Source organism: Cetorhinus maximus, chromosome 5 (genome assembly GCF_964194155.1).
Source record: "Cetorhinus maximus chromosome 5, sCetMax3.hap1.1, whole genome shotgun sequence".
Taxonomy (NCBI): domain Eukaryota; kingdom Metazoa; phylum Chordata; class Chondrichthyes; order Lamniformes; family Cetorhinidae; genus Cetorhinus; species Cetorhinus maximus.
The window spans coordinates 101,785,692-101,807,690 of NC_135883.1; the positions used below are offsets into that span (position 1 = coordinate 101,785,692).

A 21,999-nucleotide genomic window follows, 5' to 3' on the forward strand; every position below is an offset into this window, starting at 1 on the left:
ACCAAAGATCTGGCACCGGCAAGATGAGCTGAATGGGTTCCTTCTTTAGTAGATGATATAAAAAATGTCCCAAAAACAATCTTTAAGATAAGATCATTTAGAAGATAAAGAATCAAGACAAATTAAGAAAATTAACCCTCAGGAAGTCAGTTGAAGATGACAAACTAAAACGATTAGAGAGAATTCCTAATGGTTGCTAGTATCAGGGGTCATAACATAGCTGGACTATTGGTCAATGTGTCGCATGCTTCATTGCGGTTTCCTGGAACTCATTTTGATCATCAAGGGATTGGTGAGGAATTTCCCAGACTTTCTTCTTCACCCTAAATTGGCCTAGGGTTTAATGCCTCCCCCAGGAGATTATATGTGGCTGTTGGTGTGTGTTTGGGGTACAGGCAGAGGGTGCATTAGATTTGATTCTCAGTTGCGCCACAGCTGTATGGGAGGTTTGATAGACCAACAAGGGTTTTACCATTTGTAAGGACAAAATAGAAAAGTAGATCATTGATGGTAGCTAAAGTGGAACAAAGCAATTAACTGCTTTAGTAAATGCAATGCCCAAGACCAGACACAGGTTAAGCACAATGAGAATTTGTTTAACTTCTACATTGTAGGGATGTCCTGGTAGATAATAGAGTTGCAACACAATGCAGGTGAGAGACCCAACTTAAGGTTAACCTGACATCAAAAGAATTCTACGAAACACTTTATTTTGAAGGGTAACTTGAACAGCCTGACAAAAGAGACAATCTGACTTGAATTCCTAACTAACAGTACAAGATGCAACCTGAAGCTACAGCTCAACAGTGCAAAAGTATGGGACACCTCAAAGCCCAAATGCTCATCTTGTTCCTCGTTAATCCTAAATGAAGACACTCAAAGGATGAATAATAATGGGTCCATCGTAGATACGTTCAAAGTCAAGTAACTTCACGTTCTTCAATTTTGCGCTTACAAGTTAAAATTACCAGTGACTGGGAAAAAACACCTTTTCCTTGCTCCAGAGTAGCAGATATACAGAACAGGCTCCAACATAAACAGTTAAGCTGGAGTTGTTAACATCTTCAAAAAGAACTGCAGAAATATCTGGCTGGAATAAGAGGTAGGTTCCTGCGATAGGCATTAATCATGACGATCAAATGTTCCACATGAGTCTATGACTCCCGTGCTGCTGGCAGAGGACGTTATCTATGGGGAACAAGTGCAATAGGTCTGGTTTGAACAGTGGGGCTGAAGAAAAGCTGAAGTTTTGTCTCAATACCTTTAGGAATTAGGAAATATTTGTGCAGAGCTTTCCAGGAGATTAAAGTGATATAGTGAAGCTCATTATTGGTAAGGCTATACAAGGTCTGTGAAAACAAGAGTTTGAGGTTCCAAGTGATTCTTTTTCGATCTATACTTTTTGTTGTAGGTTCTGAGAGACCTGCCCACCTTGCATTGTCACTCAAGTTCATGACATGGGCTGTTTAATATAAACACTCTTGCTGGGGTACAGTTTTTGAGTGCCAGGTGCCCGATAGTACCTCACTCAAGTAGCCATCTTCCATTTGTAAGCTTTCAGAGCGTCAGCAAATTCATAACTGAGTAACATCACAGCCAAATCTGATCTGGTTCTCATCTAACACTTGTACACACTCAATAGTTGGAGACTCAGAAGGAAACCTGGCAATTCCACCCCACCCCCCGCCCTCCTTAGCTTAAAAGTGCCATGGCCACTTGGAACATTCCTACTGTTGCTTCAGTTGAAATACCCAACACAGCTCAAACCAGGAACCTGCTGGTCTGTAAGACTTAGTGCCACACTACCGGATTGAGCACTTTACTCACCAAAGGTTAGGGAAACCACAATTAAATCACTTTTGTTTGTGATTTTATAACTCCTTGTACATTTCTAATTTTAAAAGTCACAGGAAACCTTGCATGTAGGTAGAAAAAATAGGCATGCAAGTGTTACTGTCTTATTGGGATAGTCATCAATTTCAACTCACCATTGTAAAGGGAGCCTCCTTCTGCATATTCCATAACAAGGCAGACCTGGAAGAAAGCATCACAGTGAGTTAAATAAATGGATTTGGCCATTCCCCATGAAATATTGATTCTGTCTTTCTTTTAAGAGAGAATATTGACTGACCAAAAAAAAGAAACTTAAGTTAAAACCTGAAGAGTTCATTCAATTAACACATTTTAACCCACTCCCTGAAGTATTTTTAATGCACTGAATGGCCCTAAACTTTATGACAAAAAGAATTCTCATGTGTAGAGTAAAACAGCAATTTTAAAGTTAAACATCTACTCTACAATATATTTACCTACTCTAAAATTATTACTGCATGGTCTCTACTTCTTGATTACGTTTTTCCTTCTGGTCTAATTTTTTTAGCCATCAGCAGACTAACACAGAGATATCAGCACCATACATTGTCAATGCACCAATATTGAATCTTCTTAGTAAAACCATTCTCCAAAGATTTTGAAAATACTGGAGAAGAAAAGAAACTCTCTCAGCTTTAACTTCTCTTTTCCACCATGAAGAGCTTACCTTCCACTTAGGAACACTGTCCAAGTTGTGCAAATCTTAGCAGTTTACTACATTTAAAAAGACTCCTTCCAGTGCTTTTTAAAGAACGTAATCCACTGTGCCATGAGATAACACAGGATGGGAAACAATGGCTATTTGGTTTCACTTGCACATAGTTGATTGTAACCTATATCTCTCCAGCAACGGCCTCTCTCCTCTCCAAAAACTATTACCTCTGGAGTCTAAAAGAATTTATCCTTGGCCTCCTCTTCTGTTATATACTGTCCCCTTGCTAAAGTCTCCTGTAGACATGGGATCAGCTTCCAGATGAACATTGCCTAGACTGTCCTCTTTCTCTCCAATACCTCTCTCAGGCCCTTACTGTTGTCAGGTGGCTTGTCTAAAAATCACTCTTAATAAACCAAAACTTCCTCCAGTTAAGCACTGGAAAGACCACCTCACCACAAACTGCATACCCTTGCTATCTATTGCATTCCCCTTTCAGCCAGTGTCACAGGCTGAACCATTCTGTCTGCAATCCCATGTTCGACTCTCTTCAATAATGTTGCCTCCCGTAACCGTTTTTGATGCAGTGAACTATACCACCAACTTCCGAGCTCTGCTCCAGTTTCCATCTCAAGAGATGCTGCTCATTCTTAGCTCTGAGTGCAGCTAAAGCATGAGCTGTAGTGGTTTTCCTTACATCCTACACCATTACTTCTGGAGTCACAGAACTCCCCCTCTTCATCTACACCCTGGTCCTTGGTGAAATTATCTACAGATACGGGATCAGCCTCCATATGTACACTGACAATCTTATCTTTCTCAGCTCCTCCAATGTCGTCATATAACAGGAGGAGGCCATTTAGCCCCTTAAATCTGTTCTGCCATTCAGTGAGATCATTGCTGATCTGCAATCAAATCCATATACCTGGCTTTGCCTCATATCCCTTAATACCACTGGATAACAAAAACCTCTCTCAGATTTAAAATTTACAATTGACCTAGCATCAGTTGACTTTTGGAGAGTTCCAAACTTCTATGACCCTTTACATGTAGAATAGTTTTGCTTTTTAGACTTCGCGCCCCCCCAGCCCGCCACAGAAGTGCTCGAGTTCCCAACCAGTAGGAATAGTTTCTCTCTATCCACCATTTCTATTTCTCTTAATATCTTTAAAACTTCCATTAAATCACCCCCTAACCTTCTAAATTTCAGGGAATATGCCCTGGTTTACTTGACTATTCCAACACACTGGTCTTCCACATCCTACGCTCCATAAACTTGAGATCATCCAAAACTCTGCTGCCCATGCCTTAACTCTCAGCAACTCCTGTTCCCCTTTCAACCCTGTGCTTTGTTGGCCTACATTGGTCATGCAACGTCTTGATTTTCAAACCCTTCCATGGCCTCGCCCCTCCCTATCTCTGTAGTCTCCTTCAACCTCAACACTCTCCGAGATCTCTACGCTCTTCTAATTCTGGCTTCTTGCACATCCCCAATTTTAGCCTCTTCACCACTGTTTGCCACGCCTTCATTGGCCTAGGCCTGAAACTCTGGAACACCCTCTCTGTCTCTCTATCTCCTTTAAGAGACTCCTGAAAACCAACCTACCTCTCAGACAAGCTTCTGGTCATTTGACCTAATTCTTATGTGGCTTAGTCTTGTATTTTGCTTTATAATGCTCCTGTGAAATGTCTTGGGAAATTTCATTATGTTAAAAGATGCTATATAAATATAAGTTGTTGCTGTAGTTTGTGTAATCATTCCTTGCAAGTTAACCCTTCGAGTCTACATACAATTCTAGTAAACCTACACTACACTCCCTGTAAGGCCAATATATCCTTCCAAAGGCGTGGTGCCCAAAACTAGAGCAGTCTAACCAAGGCTTTATTAGTTGAAGCATGACTTTTACCCCCTTGAATTCTGGCAGTTGCTGTCAGATATCCAGTTGTAGTTAAGCTGCAATTTCTTTGATTTTACACTGGGAGGATTAAAGCCACCACTTACAGGCCATGCAAAAAATTCCACATTATGCCACTGATTCCAGGCCCTTTTCAACGTCAAGCTGATTTACAACATAATCCAAATTTTTTGTTCCTCTAACTCTAGCCTTTTGTCCATCCCCCTTCTTCACCCAAAAAAGGTGACTGTCTTCAGCCATCTAGGCTCCATGCTCTGAAATTCTCATCTCTGCTTCTTCATCTCCCCCTTTAAGCCTCCTTTAAGCCCTCCTTAAAATCTTTCAGACCCTTATGAAGGGGTTTAGAATTTTTTTTTATATATATTAAAGGTGTTATGGAAATGCAATTTTTTGTTATGGTTGCAGTATAGATGGTTGCTAATGAGTAAAAGCCAGGAACTGTCTTTGCTCTCCAGGGTGATCCTAGAGTACGTGGGTTCAGTAGTGGTTTCAATCAATTTGTTCACAGAAAGGTCTAAAAGATGGGACAGAGGTAACTAAGAAGGGATTCACAGCTTGAGGTTCTGACATTGGTTTGAGCTCTATTTATAATTCGCTTATAATTAGGTGAGTCCTCTTTAGGAGACATTAGAATCATATCTAGGAAGTAAAATGTTAAAGCGCTAAATTTTGATCAAACAATAATAGTGCACAATTAGATTACACAAGCCGAAATGATAAATAGGATTTGAATTACATACTGGATTTAGGCAGGCTCCATACAGTTTCACAATATTGGGGTGCGTTACACGTGACAACTGTCGAAGCTGTAACAGGAGAGAGAAAAAAGTCATGAAAACAAAATAAAAGTGAGGCATAAATCTACGGGAGCTTCCATTGGCTGCTGCAGTGGGAGAACACCCCACCCACAAGATGGAGAAAGGAAATGAGCAGATAATCAGAAGTCCCCAAATGTGGTGTTACACAGTTGGTATAGCAATACCCTAGGCATGGGAATGAAGACAGTTCAATACAAATAAAATGAAGCTGAATTTAATCTTTCTTGACCTTCAAGATCAGTTTTGCTAGACAGGAAGAGATTAGATTAAGTGTGCTGCAGTGAGGCAAGTATTGCGCCTGTAGGATAGTCAGGAATGCAAATAATCAAGGTTCCACTATATTTACATTTGTGATGCTACTTGAATTTTGTGTATTTCACAAAATTATAATTTTTTTCCATAGCATAGCAATAGATGTTAGATGTTTAGAAAACATACTAGTAGAAAATTAATGTGAAATAAAATATTACATCAGCTAGAATTCTGTATAGAAGTGTTATATATAAAACTTAATCCCCTTGTCATGTTAACAGAAATCGTTGCATAATTAAACTTCAACTCAAGTTAATAAAATTCAACTCAGATGTAAAGCGAACTTCAGGCTAACTGGATGAATCACTGCATTGCTAATTACCTCCAAATTACTTTTCCTAATTATTTGAAATCAAAGCAATCTTCATGTACAAATCAGGATTTGCAACATCTCACTTAACCTCATGTCCAAATCCCCATTAGCAGACTCTCCCAAGAAAAATACTTATCCAAGTTTTATGGGAAACTCATCAAAAGACAGGCACAGAACTCTGGGATAAGGCTAAATATGGCCTTGCCATTCTCTGCTTACAACTGTCAGCAGCTGGCTTATCTCTTCCTATAATCTGTTCAATCTATTTAAACTGCAATGCAGTGACAAAGATTCATAGGGCATATTAAATTTATTTAGATATCAGGCAGGTAAAGGTGCTATATAAATATAAGTTGTCGTTGTAATTTATTTAATCTTTCTGTGTAAGTTGGCCCTTGGAGTCTAGGTATCATTCTGATAAACCTACACTGCACTCCCTCCAAGATCAATATACCCTTCCTAAGGTGTGGCGCCCAAAACTGGAGTGATTTAACCAGGGCTTTGTATAGATGAAGTATCAGCTGCTGTCAGACACCCAGTTGTAGTTAGGCTGCAATTTCTTTGATTTCAACATTGGGAAAATTAAAGCCACCATTGTCAGATCAATTTTGCCATACAGGATATGAGGCTTGCTAATGATACAGGTCCCTAGAAAAGGTAGAGAAAAAAGCTCAAAAATGCAACATATACACTTACAATTTTATTTGAAAGCAGACATTCACAGGATATATTCATAAAGTAGTAATAATAAATTTGGGCCATTAAATTACACCTTGGAAATACAAGTGGATGAATGCTTGTGTTCTTCTGAAATGTTTCACAGCTATTCTAGCAGGTGGTAGACTCATTCATTTTACATACATGGAGAACACAGCTGCACATCGTAACCAGAATTCTATAGTTCGTGCTGTGTGACCGTAACTCCCTGGTGGAAGCACAGGATGATTCAATTATCCATTACAGAATTGTGGACTTTTTTTGAAAGGTATATAATTTTCCTTATTGGAAACACCTCTTATTTCAAAAATCAGTGCCTATAAGATGCTGATCTAAAATACTATCATTTGAAAACATGTCAATTAAAAAAAAATCTCAAAAATATCTTGAATTCAAGGGCTTCTATCAAGACATCTTTCTCAGGGTACCATTTCCACCCCAGCACCCCCTAAAAAAAAAATCCCAAGACTTTTACATGAATCAGACATCACCTTCCAGGCAAAACGGTTTAAAGGCAACCTGCTACAAGCTCTTTACTAACATTGCTCCAAATACCAAAATATGAGAGAGAAGAGTTCAAGGTGGCTTTCTGGGAAATGCCTCGCCTCTACTTCATGATATGGCTAAAACTGCTCTAGTTTTTATTCTTTTCATGGGATGTGGATGTCTAATTGCCCTTGAGGTGGTGTATAGGGAAATAGCAATTAGAAATCTGTTTTCTAACCAGGCAAGTCCATGCAATTATTATGGAACTGGACCAGTTTTAAAAAAAATATTCAGCTATCTTTTAATGATGTGCCTGGAAGAGCCAAAATTTATCATTTGCAACTTTTAGGCCAATTCCCCCTCTTTAACAAAAACAACCTGAACCATATCCCAGATTTTGATCCTCAATCTCCACGACGAGAAGAAGGCATACAAAGCGGAATTACCTCTACGATGAACGCTTTCCTTTCTGATTCACTTTCAATTTGCTTTATAGCTACATCTTTTCCACGCCACTTTGCTTTACAGACAACCCCAAAAGCTCCTCTCCCAACAACCTGCAAGGCACAAAGAAAGGTAGTAAATAAACCAGATTTCCATAAACTCCTTATTTGTTCTTCATGAAATTCTCAGCTCAATATGTGTTTCTAATTTAGTTAGAAAAAGTTATTCAGGATATTATACACCGAAATATGAAGACAGTTTGTCCTGGAAGCTTTGGTGTGGCCACCCCTGCAAGACTTGCACTTCAGGGACCAGGCTGCACTAGAGCAGGTCTCACAGAGTATAAATGTGCTTTCAGTTAAATTGGGTTTGGGAGCAGTAGATTATGGATTAAATAAAATAAAATCACATAGTTGTGACAATGACTAAGTTGATTAAGTTTTTTGTTTTTAGAAACTGCTCCGCATATACAAGATCAAATGAATTAAAGAGATCAAAAATACACAAAAAGGGGTTTTCATTTTCATTGTATATTTAATCCAGTTTCAAGAAATTGTCATGTGCATCTTGGCTCCGTGTGACACTTTTACATTTGTACAGGAGATGTGCTCATACACTGAGAAAGCACTAATAACCGAGCGACACTTAAACTTCAGTTGTAAGGATGTCTCTGTTCATATACAGGGATTCAAAACACGATATAATTAACATTGAAGCCAAGAGTGATTTTTAAAAAAGAGAGAATGGAACACAATTTTGTCTTTGAAACTATCAACAGTATAGAAATTTACAGGATACTTGCATTTCTGAATGAATTGCCTTAGTACAAGTTTATCAATATGCTTTCATTTCAGGAAATGGAAAGAAAGATATGGATCTTAATCAAAGAATTGGCTCATCTCCCACTCAGCAATCTATTGCAGTGTACTGAATGACTGATAATCTCAAATAAGGAAACTCATATTGCACCTAATGCATCCTTTAAATGTTTTAACTCTTATGAACAATAAATGCTGAAAAACAGGGGGCAATTTTAACCCCCAATGACAGGTGGGTTCAGGGGGAGCAAGAGTGAGAATGAAAACGAATTTAAATTCTCATATCTGAACTCAACACATCCAATTCAGTTTAACAGAGACAGATTGGCCACTGAAATCTTTTCAGGAAGCTAAATGACTGATTTGAACTCAATTTCAATTTTTAAGTACACAAAGGCCAGGATTCCCAGGCTGTTGACATTCCAGCATGTAGAAGGATAGAAAATGGGACAAAACCATGAATGAATTAAAATAAAAGGACAAAAAATAAAAATGAATGTAGAAAAAAGGGAATTGAAAAAAGGGGGTGAGGATGGAGGAGAGAGTTCATGGTCTGAAGCTGTTGAACTCCATGTTAAGTCCAAAAGGCTGTCAGTACAGAAGTCTAGAGCGGCGGGATATGGGTTGGACACGGCTGAAGGTCCTGTCAACCACAGTCGGGGGGAAACCTCGGTTAAGGAAGAAGGAAGACCTCCTTCAATTTGGTCTCCTCTACATCGGGGAGACCAAACGCAGACTGGGTGACCGCTTTGCGGAACACCTCCAGCCTGTTCGCAAGCACGACCCAGACCTCCCTGTCGCTTGCCATTTCAACACACCATCCTGCTCTCATGCCCACATGTCCGTCCTTGACCTGCTGCAATGTTCCAGTGAAGCCCAACGCAAACTGGAGGAACAGCACCTCATCTTCCGATTCGGCACTTTACAGCCTTCCAGACTTAACATTGAGTTCAACAACTACAGACCATGAACTCTCTCCTCCATCCTCACCCCCTTTTCTGGATCCCCTTTTTTCTACATTCATTTTTATTTTTTATCCACATATTTTTATTAATTTATGTGTCTTTATCCCCTTTTTTATTCCCCCTTCTATCCCATTTTTCATTCTTTTTTTTCCCACCACCACCCCGTCCCCCCACGCCATCCCCTACAGGGCCATCTGTTACTTGTCCCATGTTGTTCTTTCACACAATTCTACCCTTGTTCTGCTATCATCGCATTCTGCTTTCTTACCCTTATGCCACTGTCAGCACCTTTTTTAGCACTTACATTATCATTAACACGCCCGTTGTCCTTTAGTTCATGACATCTTTGTCAATCCCTCCTTTGTCCCCACCTATCGCTGGCCTTCCATCCAGCTCCACCTGCCCCACCCCACTTAAACAGTATAAATTCCATCACATTTACACTTCTCTTCAGCTCTGAAGAAGGGACACGAAATGTAAACTGTTTCTCTCTCCACAAATGCTGCTAGACCTGCTGAGTTTTTCCAGCATTTTCTGTTTTTGTTTCAGATTTCCAGCATCCGCAGCATTTTGCCTTTAGCTAGAAAAAGTGATCCTTTATAGCTTGAATCCTGCAGATTTTTACAACAGAAAGAACTTGTAATCACAGAGATAGTACAGGTCGAGTATCATTTATCCGAAGTCTACGAGCCAGATTGCATTTCGGATTTCAGATAATTTCGGTTTTCGAGTACCGCATATAAACTTACATTACATTAGCCTAAGTCTCGGCTAACTACAGTCTAAAGTAAATAAACTGGCTAGAAAAGCAGAATGTATCACTGTATAATAAATAAAGAGTACATTTTTTTTGACATGTAGAGCGCAAGGTAAACAAACAACTACATAATGCCATAAGACCATAAAGACATAGGAGCAGAAATTAGGCCATTCGGCCCATCAAGTCTGCTCCGCCATTCAATCATGGCTGATAAGTTTCTCAACCCCATTCTCCCACCTTATCCCCGTAACCTTTGATCCCCTTACCAATCAAGAACCTATCTATCTTGGTCTTAAATACACTCAATGACCTGGCCTCCACAGCCTTCTGTGGCAATGAATTCCATAGATTCACCACTCTCTGGCTAAAGAGGTTTCTTCTCATCTCTGTTCTAAAAGTTCTAAAAATATCTTCCCCACGTCCACTCTATCCAAGCCTTTCAGTATTCTGTAAGTTTCAATCAGATCCCCCCTCATCCTTCTAAACTCCATCAAGTATAGACCCAGAGTCCTCAAACGTTCCTCATATGTTAAGCCTTTCATTCCTGGGATCGTTCTCATTAACCTCCTCTGGACCCTCCCCAGGGCCAGCACATCCTTCCTGAGATACGGGGCCCAAAATTGCTCACAATATTCTAAATGTGGTCTGACCAGAGCCTTATAAAGCCTCGGCAGCACATCCCTGCTTTTATATTCTAGTCCTCTCGAAATAAATGCCAACATTGCATTTGCCTTCCTAACTACCGACTCAACCTGCAAGTTAACCTTAAGAGAATCCTGGACTAGGACTCCCAAGTTCCTTTGCACTCCAGATTTCTGAATTCTCTCCCCATTTAGAAAATAGTCTATGCCTCTATTCTTCCTACCAAAATGCATGACCTCACACTTCCCCACGTTGTATTCCATCTGCCACTTCTTAGCCCATTCTCCTAACCTGTCCAAATCCTTCTGCAGCCTCCCCGCCTCCTCAATACTACCTGTTCCTCCACCTATCTTTGTATCATCTGCAAAACTAGCCAGAATGCCCTCAGTTCCTTCATCTAGATCATTAATGTATAAAGTGAAAAGTTGTGGTCCCAACACTGACCCCTGCAGAACTCCACTAGTCACCAGCCGCCATCCTGAGAAGGACCCCCTTATCCCCACTCTCTGCCTCCTGCCAGACAGCCAATCTTCTATCCATGCTAGTACCTTGCCTCTAACACCTTGGGCTCTTATCTTACTGAGCAACCTCCTGTGCAGCACCTTGTCAAAGGCCTTCTGGAAGTCCAAGTAGATAACATTCATTGGCTCTCCTTTGTCTAACCTGCTCGTTACCTCCTCAAAAAATTCTAACAGATTTGTCAGGCATGACCTCCCTTTGATGAAACCATGCTGACTTTGCCCTATTTTACCATGCACTTCCAAGTATTCTGAAATCTCATCCTTAATAACTCTAAAATCTTACCAACGACCGAGGTCAGGATAATCGGCCTGTAATTTCCCATCTTTTGCCTCACTCCCTTCTTAAACAGGAGGGTTACATTAGCGATTTTCCTGTCTTCTGGGACCCTCCCTGACTCGTGATTCCTGAAAGATCACCACTAACGCCTCCACTATCTCTTCAGCTATCTCCTTCAGAACTCTGGGGTGTAATCCATCTGGTCCAGGTGATTTATCCACCTTCAGACCTTGCTGTTTCCCTAGCACCTTCTCCTTGGTAATGGCCACCATACTCACCTCTGCCCCCCAACTCTCTTGAACTTTGGGGATGTTACTAGTGTCTTCCATCGTGAAGACTGGCGCAAATTCAGTTCCTCTGCCATTTCTTTGTTCCCCACCACTACTTCTCCAGCGTCATTTTCCAGCGGCCCAATGTCCACTTTTGCCTCTTTCTTACCCTTTATATATGTAAAAAAACTCTTGCAATCTTCTTTTATATTACTGGCTAGTTTACCCTCATATTTAATCTTCTCCCTCCTTATTTCTTTTTTAGTTGTCCTCTGTTGGTCTTTGTAGGCTTTCCAATCCCCTGGTTTCCCACTGCTCTTCGCCACATTGTATGCTTTCTCTTTAGCTTTTATGCTGTCCCTGACTTCCCTTGTCAGCCATGGTTGCCTTGTCCTCCCTTTAGTATGCTTCTTCTTCCTCGGGATGAATTTTTGCTGTGTCTCCCAAATTACTCCCAGCCATTGCTGTTCCACTGTCTTTCCTGCTAGGCTCATCTCCCAGTCAATTCTGGCCAGCTCCTCCCTCATGCCTCTGTAGTTGCCTTTATTCAACTGTAATACCGTTACATCTGATTCCAACTTTCTCCTCTCAAATTGCAGGGTAAATTCTATCATATTCTGGTCACTTCCTCCTAAGGGTTCCTTCACCTTAAGCTCCCTTATCAAATCTGCCTCATTACACATCACTAAATCTAGAATTGCCTGTTCCCTATTGGGCTGCACCACAAGCTGATCCAAAAAGCCATCTCATAGACATTCCACAAATTCCTTTTCTTGGGATCCACTACCAATCTGGTTTTCCCAGTTTATCTGCATATTGAAATTCTCCATGATCACTGTAACCGTGCCTAACTTACACGCCTTTTCTATCTCCTGGTGTATCTTGTGCCCCACATCCTGACTACTGTTCGGAGGCCTGTACATAACTCCCATTATGGTTTTTTTACCTTTGCGGTTCCTCAACTCTACCCACACAGATTCTACAACATCTGACCCTATGTCGTTTCTTGCTATCGATTTAATTTCATTTCTTACTAACAAAGCAACCCCACCCCCTCTGCCAACCTGCCTATCTTTTCAATAGGATGTATATCTTGGATATTTAGTTCCCAGTCCTGATCCCGTTGCAGCCATGTCTCCATGATGCCCACCACATCATACCTGCCAATTTCAATCTGCGCCACAAGCTCATTTACCTTATTTCGTATACTGCATGGATTCAGAATCAACACCTTCAGTCCTGTATTTCCCGTCCCCTTTCTCATTGTCGTTCATTTATCTGATGTGCTTGAAGTTAGATTTCTAGCCCTTTCCAAACACTCTGTCCTATTTTGTGTTCTGGAGACTTTAATAGCCTCTCCTGGGCTCCCCTTTCTTTTCAGTTTTTTCAGAATTTTCCATGAAGTTGAATCCACCCCACCACACGCTAACCTGCTGCTTTGTTTCCCATTAGTCATACTTCTTGGAGTTTTATCCTTCCCTTCCCCCCCCACTTTCTAGTTTAAAATCCTGTTGACCATCTTATTTACCCTTTTCGCTAGAACATTGGTCCCAGATCGACTCAGATGGAGACCGTCCCAACGGTACAGATCCCTCCTGTTCCAATACTGATGCCAGTGCCCCAAGAAATGGAACCCCTCTTTCCCGCACCACTCCTTTAGCCACGTGTTTACTTCCCTTATTCTTGCGTCCCTATGCCAATTTGCAAGTGGCTCGGGTAGTAATCCGGAGATTATAACCCTTGAGGACCTGTTCTTTAACTTAGTTCCTGGTTCCTGATAATCCCCAAACAGGTCCTCTTTTCTAGTCTTACCTATGTTATTTGTCCCGACATGGACCGCAACAACTGGATCCTCCCCTTCCCTCTCCAATATCCTTTCAAGCCGGTCAGAGATGTCCCTCACCCTGGCACCGGGCAGGCAAAATACCATGCGGGACTCTCGATCCTGCTTACGAAGGATGCTATCAATTCCCCTAATTATAAAATCCCCTACAACTACCACTTGTCTTTTTGCTCCCCCCTCTTGAATGGCCTCCTGTGCCATGGTGCCATGGTCAGCTGGTTCATCTTCCCTTCAGCCCTGTTCTTCATCCACACAGGGAGCAAGTACCTCGTACCTGTTGGACAAGGTCAAGAGCTGAGGCTCCTCTGTTCCTGAACACAGGATCCCTCTACATGCCTCACTTGCAGTCACACCCTGCTGACCCTGACCACTGACTGAATTTGAGATACTTAATCTACCAGGTGTGACCGCCTCCTGAAACAAAGCGTTCAGGTAACTCTCCCCCTCCCAGATGTGCCGCAGCGTCCAGAGTTCGGACTCCAGAACTCGGAACTACACTTCCTGTGCTAACAGTCAATGAGGTTCAAAAAAAGTGTGGTTTTCGCATGTTTTCAGATTTATGGATAAAAGATACCCGACACCTAATAATACCAATTCCTGAGCAATAACAAATTTCTTGCCCTAATTAAGAACACTTGAAAATTATGAAGGCAGAGACTAGTGGTCATCTGATAATCTATGTAACAAAGTAGCAAGGCTGGAGTCTTGGGGTGCAATGCCCTACAAACTGACCCTGATTGCTGCCTTACAAATAGAAAAAGTACAGGGTGGTGGCCAGGCACCTCCCCATAAAAACTGAAAAAAATAAACACTTTTGAGTCACACTGCACATATGATAGTAACATAGCAACCTATTACTGCAAGTGTTCCATACATTTTTCAATTAAACCAATTCCATCAAGCATTCTCTGTGTCACATAATGGGAACTCTTTCTAAATAGCATTGGCACAATTTTGATTATACTCACAGCTGTAAGGCCAGATTGCAATTAAGGTTTTAATCAGAGCAATTCACAGAATCGCTACAGCGCAAAAGCAGGCCATTTGGCCCATCGTCTGCACCAGCTCTCCGAATGAGCAATTCCCTTGGTGCCATTCTTCTGCCTTCTCCCCGTAACCCTGCACATTCTTCCTTTTCAGATAACAGTCTACTTCTTTTTTCAATGATTTGATTGAACCTGCCTCTACCACATTCTCAGGCAGCGCATTCTAGATCTTAACCACTTGATGCATGAAAAAGTTTTTCTCATAGCACTTTTGCTTCTTTTGCAAATTAGTTTAAATCTGTGCCTTCTCTTTCTCAATTCTTTCACGAATGGGAACAGTTTCTACTCTGTCCAGATCCCTCGTGATTTTGAATACCTCTATCAAATCTCCTCTCAACCTTCTCTTCTCAAAGGAAAACTGTCCCAACTTCTCCAATCTATTTTCATAACTGAAGTTCCTCAACCCTGGAACCGTTCTTGTGAATCTTTTCTGCACTCTCTCCAATGCCTTCATATCTTTCCTAAAGTGCAACGCCCAGAACTAGATACAATACTCCAGATGAGGCCGAACTAGTGTCTTAGATACAAGCTTAATGTGGCACCTTTCCAATTTTGTCTCTTACAAACCAGTAAGTCCAGTTTTGCCACAATTTTTCTTTTTTTTTGAGGTCTAGTTTAAAATATCTATAGGTGATGTTTATTTGGATGCCGTGTACCAGTTTCAATACAATACAGAAGTCATTCAGCTGACCACAGTTGTAGTACTAGTAGTCATTACAACTTACTTCACTGTTCCTTTTTTTCTGAATTATGAAGCAGAAATATCAGGATTCTCATTCACAATCATTGCTCAGTGACTCATGCTGAAAAACATGCATTTTTGAACACACAATGACAGGACTGGGTTCAGCTACAAAACTCTCCCAAAGTTGAGTAGCTTGTCATTTAGCGTCTAAACCAATATACACTTGCATACAGTACTAGATGATCACGGAACCATACTTCAGCAACTGTCAGTACCTTCAGGTAAAGAAAGCACCACTACAACCACTGGCTAAGCCTTTTTCCGTAGCTTTATTTGTTAAGGGTGAATCTTATTCAAAAAAATCACACTAGCTTAAAATTAAATGTTGCCATCCAGATCAACGGTAGACTAGAATTAAGCAACTAAAGTTCAAATTGTCATGCCACAAACATGACACGATTCAGCATAAACAGCCATTGATACTTCAAGACAATTTGGGGGAAGAAATTCAACTACCTCATCCTTCCATCAAAGCTTACACTTTCCTCCATGCCCATTACAACAACCAACTGTAATTTAGATGTTGTTGCCTCTACAACCCTTCTATAAGATCATTCAACCTATTGATCGCTTTTTTCATGACCAAGTACCAATTGAACCTTATCCCCTTGAATTATGGATGAAATATTGCTCAAAATATTGTGTTGCAGCTGTTTTTTCTTAATTTGGCACTTCATATACCTCTATACAGTCCTATCCCATTCACCTTCTTTAAAGAACTAAGTTCTTCTCGTCAATAATGCCAAAAACCTCCCTGTCGCTTGCCATTTTAACACTCCACCCTGTTCTCTTGCCCACATGTCTGTCCTTGGCTTGCTGCATTGTTCCAGTGAAGCCCAACGCAAACTGGAGGAACAGCACCTCATCTTCCGACTAGGCACTTTACAGCCTTCTGGGCTGAATATTGAATTCAACAACTTTAGATCTTAAACTCCCCCTCCCCCCATCCCCACCCCGTTTCTACCCCCCCCCCCCCCCCCCCCCCCCCCGCCCCCCTTTTTTTTCAATAATTTATATAGATTCTTCTTTCCCCACCTATTTCCATTATTTTTAAATCTAAAACTAAAACCTTGTTAGTCTTTCCACCCCACCCCCACTAGAGCTGTACTTTGAATATCCTGTCTTCCATTCTTAATTAGCACTTTTCTTAGACAAATATCACCACCTTCAACACATCTTTGACCCTTTTGTCTGTGCCTATCACTGCTTATCTCCACAATCACCACACCCTCAACGTCTCTCTTCCCCCCCCCGCCCACCCACCTTAAACCAGTTTATATTTCTCCCTTCTCCTAACTATGCTTCAGTTCTGCCGAAGGGCCATGAAGGCTCGAAACGTTAACTGATTTCTTCTCCGCCGATGCTGCCAGACCTGCTGAGTTTTTCCAGGTAATTCTGTTTTCATAAACTTCTGTGATCATTCTGTTTGAGCTCTAGGTGTTGGAATTGGGGCACAGTACTCAACATTACAGCCTGACAAAGGCATTACATAACTTCTGCCTGGTGAATTCATACTTGTACAATACTGATTTGGTAATATAACTCAATATTGTTACCTTTATGGATTCTTGCTCTAGAATGACTAGACATTTTAAGTGTTAGGCATACATCTCTTACAGCTTATTCTCTAATTGATACAATACCATTCCTCAACTCTTCCATTATTGCTGTCGCTGTAAATTATTTTGCATTCGTCAATTTTTAATTGTATTTTTTCTTCTTTTTGTCAATATTGAAAATCTATCTGGCATAAATCTACTCTCAAGCAAATTACAGATGTCTTACCTTTACTGCTCTATCCTCAACTCATTCTCCAGTATTAGGAGAGGGCAGGATTCTTGCCAAGTTGGAAGGTTATGACTTCAAGCCCCTCTCAAGGCATTAACATATAATCCAAGCTGACATTTCAGTGTAATTCCAAGGGAGTGCTGCACTCAAGAGGTTTAGTCTTATGGATGAAAAATAAGCTGAGGCCCAGTTTTCTCTCTTGAGCGAAAGTAAAAGATCCTAAGGTGCTAATCAAAAAGCAGGGGGGTTCTTCCAGAATCCTGGCAAACATTTATCCCTGAAACACCACCAACAGAATATCTGGTCATTTATCTCACTGCTGTCTGCTGGACCCTCCAATGCATAAATTGGCTGCCCCCAGCTGCCTATATTGCAGTAGTGACTACGCTTTAAAAATATTTTATTGGCTGTGAAGTGTTTTGTGACATCTGGAGGGCATGAATGGTATTATATAAACAAGTTATTTTCTTTACTAGGGAATCACCTTTATAACCCTTCTCCACATGGGTTTCAGGGTTTTCCCTTTTTATTTCAATGACCTGAACTGGATACACATGCAATGATCTGGATTTTTCAGTCAACAGTAAAGAGACATTGCTCTGTGGTAATCTCGAAAAAGCACAGGAGCAGGAGGCGGCCATTTGGCCTTTCGAGCCCGCTCCACCATTCAAAAAGATCATGGCGGGTCTGGTTCCAGTCTCAGCTCCACTTTCTTGCCTGCCCGCCAATAGCTCTCGACTCCCTTGCCTAATAAAAATTGGTCTAACTCTGTCTTAAATGAATTCAAAGGCCCAGCCTCCACTACTTTCTGGGCAACAGAATTCCACACACCAACGACCCTTTGGGAGAAAAAGTTTCTCCTCATCCCAGTTTAAAAATAAGAGGTCTCACTTTTAAAGGCAAGTTTTAGTCCCACCTATAAGAGGGAACATCTTCTGGGTATTCACCCTATCAAGTCCCCTCAGGATCTTATATGTTTCAATAAGATCATTTCTCATTCTTCTAAACTCTAATGGGTATAGACCTAACCTGTTCAACCTTTCTTCATAAGACAACGCTTCATCCCAGGAATGAGTCCAGTGAACCTTCTCGGAGCTGCTTTTAGTGTATTTATATCCTTTCTTAAATAATGAGATCAAACTGTACACAGTACTCCGGATCTGGTCTCACCAAGGCCCTGTACAGCTGAAGTAGAACTTCCCTACTTTTATATTCCATTCTTCTTGCAATAAATCCGAACTTGCCTTCCTAATCACTTGCTGTACCTGCACACTAACTTTATGTGATTCATGTAGCAGGACACCTAGGTCCCTCTGTACCGCCGAGTTTTGCAATATTTCTCTATTTAAATGATATACTGCTTTTCTAGTCTTCCTGTCAAAGTGAACAAGTTCACATTTACCTAAGTTATACTCCATCTGCCAATTTTTTGCCCACTCACTTAATCTGCCTTTATCCCTTTGCAGACTCCACTTCCTTTTGACAACTTACTTTCCTACCTATCTTGGTGTGATCCTCAAATGTAGCTACGATACATTCGCTCCCTTCATCCACGTCATTGATATAGATTGTAAACAGTTGAGGACCCAGCACTGACATCTGTGGCACTCCATTTGTTACTGCTTGCCAATCTGAAAAAGGTTTATACCTACTGTCTGCTTCTAAAGAGAGCTTCCCGCGAATACCTAGTGGATTTTTCCTTTCCCAGGAGTTTGTTTGAATCTAGCACTAAGTCAAGGAGTTCTTGCGGTCTCCAGCAATAGAAATGACATCAAGCAGGCTAAGCAGCTTGTTGCACTGATGCATTCTCAAAGACAACAAGCCAGGAAGAGAAATGTACTATTATCCTTTTTTAAAAAATTAAATTTCAGGCAGCAAAACGAACGATGGGAAATATCCATCGGATTAAGTAGACACTGAAATATCAACAAACTTTATTGTAAAAATATATAGAATTTATCGTATTGGAGAAATTTGACATTTAACAAATATAAAATTAAGTCTTTCAGGGCCAGAGAGGTTTGTCATCAATAACTACAAACTTAGTAAACCATTAAAAACCTAGTTACACCTCACTCAATAATGTGTAACTTCTTTTTCAAGAGTTTTCACAGCAATATTAACAGCATAAAAGGTCAATTAAATGATTTCTAATTGATTGCAATCTGCAGGGACTTAAACAGTGCACCCTATAGCAAACCATAGAATCATTGATGGAAGTTTCTGGATTTTGGCTACGCGTGTGCAGCCTGAGAAGTTGCTTTCAAAGGAGTAATGCAGTTTTACTATTACTATTGCAAAAACTAGGCCAAGGTTTAGTTATTGGTAGAGCGCTTATTCAGTTTCAGTACTAAAATTGCATGTGAATGATGATTCCCCTGGCCATTCTATACAGTTTATAGTGGGTGAAAGGGCATGGAAGTGCCACAGCTTGGCATGGGGGGGGGGCATGAGGACCACCTTTTGAACTTGCCATTCAAACGATTCGCTCATCCAAACTATGGTTCAATACATCCCTGAGGTGTCATGAACCATGAATCTTTGGAAAGTTGGTCCGAATCCATGGAAGTTGCAGAGGACAAGGACATGCCTATCACCGCAATGGGGCTGGCCAGGTTGGGGGTGCAGGGTGTGGGCTCACAACCCAAACCAGCCCGCACCTATAAAAGGCACCCCTGAAAATCGGAAACCCTGGAAACGGGGACAGGAATCCTGGATACGAGTCCCAGCCACCATTTTCATCCTTCCACTGAGTCTCCCAGACTTCATGAAAATCCAGACCTAAAACTCAATGTCCAAGATGAAAATCCTTCACTTTACACTGGTTGCAAAGATCGTGCAAAACAAATTCTGAGGAAGCTTGCAGCTCTTCTGTTAAAGCAAAACAATTGGAGTTATACTACAGATGGACAGCTCACCACCTTGCTCAAATCATTGCAAAGTTCTGCAATTTATTAAAATATGAGTTTAGTGTCAGCTTTGTTCAGGTGGTGGTACATGCATCTAAGTGATAAAATTGTTGGTTGCCTTCTTGTTCCGCTGCATTCCATGTAGTGTAGGGACACCCACAGTGCTGTTAGGGAGGGAGTTCCAGGATTTTGACCCAGCAACAGTGAAGGAACGGCGATATATTTCCAAGTCAGGATGATGAGTGACTGGAGGGGAACTTCCAGGTGGTGGTGTTCCCACCTATCTTGCTGCCTTTGTCCTTTTAGGTAGCGTGGGTTTGAAAGGTGCTGTCTAAGGAGCCTTGGTGAATTCAATAGAGTTGTGTCAATACTTCTGCTGCAGTAACAATGTACATAATGCCACTATAAGTATTTTTAAATTATTCATTCATGGGATGTGGCCATCGCTGGCTAGGCCAGCATTTATTGCCCATCCCTAATTGCCCTTGTTCAGAGACATTTTTTAAGAGTCAACCACATTGCTGTGGGCCTGGAGTCACATGTAGGCCAGACCAGGTAAGATCATTAGTGAACCAAATGTTTTTTTTTTATGACAATCAACAATAGTTTAGTGGTCATCATCAGACTTTGAATTCTAATTTCACCATCTGCCATGTCCCTACAGGATTACGCTGGGTCTCTGAATTACCAGTCCAGTGACAATGCCACTACGCCACCTCCTCCCCTAAATGTTATTTAGCATGTTATGGAGACTGCTTAGAAGAGATAATTTCACACTATTGGTGCTTTGCACAAACTACAGTATTTTGGAAAAAAAAATACTCAGGAAGCCTCTTCATTAGAAAATTACAGAGAGGCAGAATGCTGGTAAATCACACCCAGCATGCGTGTGCTAATGCATTTGTAGAACTCTTGCCATCATGTTCATAGCACCACCAGGTAGCTTAACTGTGCATGCTGCACACACAAACTGCTATATAAATGTTATACTGACAAAGCGCCAAATTAATTTAAATTGTCGTAACTCGTAGCAATGAGTTAGCATGTGCTGGTTCTTTTCCATTCAGCTGTGAATTTCTTTCCAGTTTCCTACTCTATTCTTGTACTGGGGTATGTTTCTATCGGCACCAACAGCCCTGACATGCCTCACACATCTTCATCCTTCACATATGAGCCGAGTATTTGATAGCAAACTGTTTAACTAAAGGGGAATCATTGCTGAGCCTAAATCTGACCTTGCTCATGGTCCACATATGCGCAATGTGTTCTGAAAGGAATTCCTAGAAAATTTGGACCTTCTTCAACTGTTCAAGAGATACTGGCATCCCAATCAAGTGGTAAAAATTCAGATATTAAGACTAGAGTTCAAATTGCCCACCCTGCCACCTGTCTCCGTCATGCCCCCTCCCGCCTCAACAAAGTACATTCATTCTGTACCTCTCACTTGGGGCAACTAGTTATTGGAATCCAACATAAAGTGTTAAAATAAAATTTTAACATGTTTCCAAAAAGATGAAATATTAAAAATAACAAGAAGCCTACAACAAAATAGTACTGGGCATTTTTTCATGATCAACATAAAGGTGAAACATGCCTCGAAATAGCACAACTTTGTTCCTGGCGTGATGTCTATTTTGAAGCCCAGATCAAAGAATCGGGTGTGGACTTACAGCCACTAAATCTGCATCAGATCACATTCTTATGATTTCAGGGCAATAAACATAGCTCTTAGCTTTCAGCCGTCACAGCAATGTTAGTTCAGAACAACAGAAAAGGAAGGCATCTGTAAAAATAGCTGTCACTCTTTTCCTTCCACAGCTACAAGTATTCTTTCAGTTTGATTATTTATTGCTTTATTTTGGCAGTCATGTGCTGAAACCCATCAA

At 41.0% G+C, this 21,999-nt stretch overlaps 1 protein-coding gene across 4 annotated transcripts in view; it reads right to left on the reverse strand.

Moving 5' to 3' along the window:
• map3k7 (mitogen-activated protein kinase kinase kinase 7) overlaps positions 1-21,999 on the reverse strand; it is a 142,468-nt gene that overhangs the window by 103,371 nt on the left and 17,098 nt on the right. For 3 of the 4 annotated variants that reach the window (XM_078542263.1, XM_078542264.1, XM_078542268.1), the window contains exons 2-4: positions 7,533-7,643; positions 5,181-5,246; positions 1,989-2,034 (exon numbers count right to left, since the gene is read on the reverse strand). In XM_078542263.1, coding sequence (XP_078398389.1) covers positions 1,989-2,034; positions 5,181-5,246; positions 7,533-7,643 — 223 coding nt within the window. The remainder of the gene's footprint in view (positions 1-1,988; positions 2,035-5,180; positions 5,247-7,532; positions 7,644-21,999) is intronic. The other variant, XM_078542266.1, reaches the window with a different exon arrangement.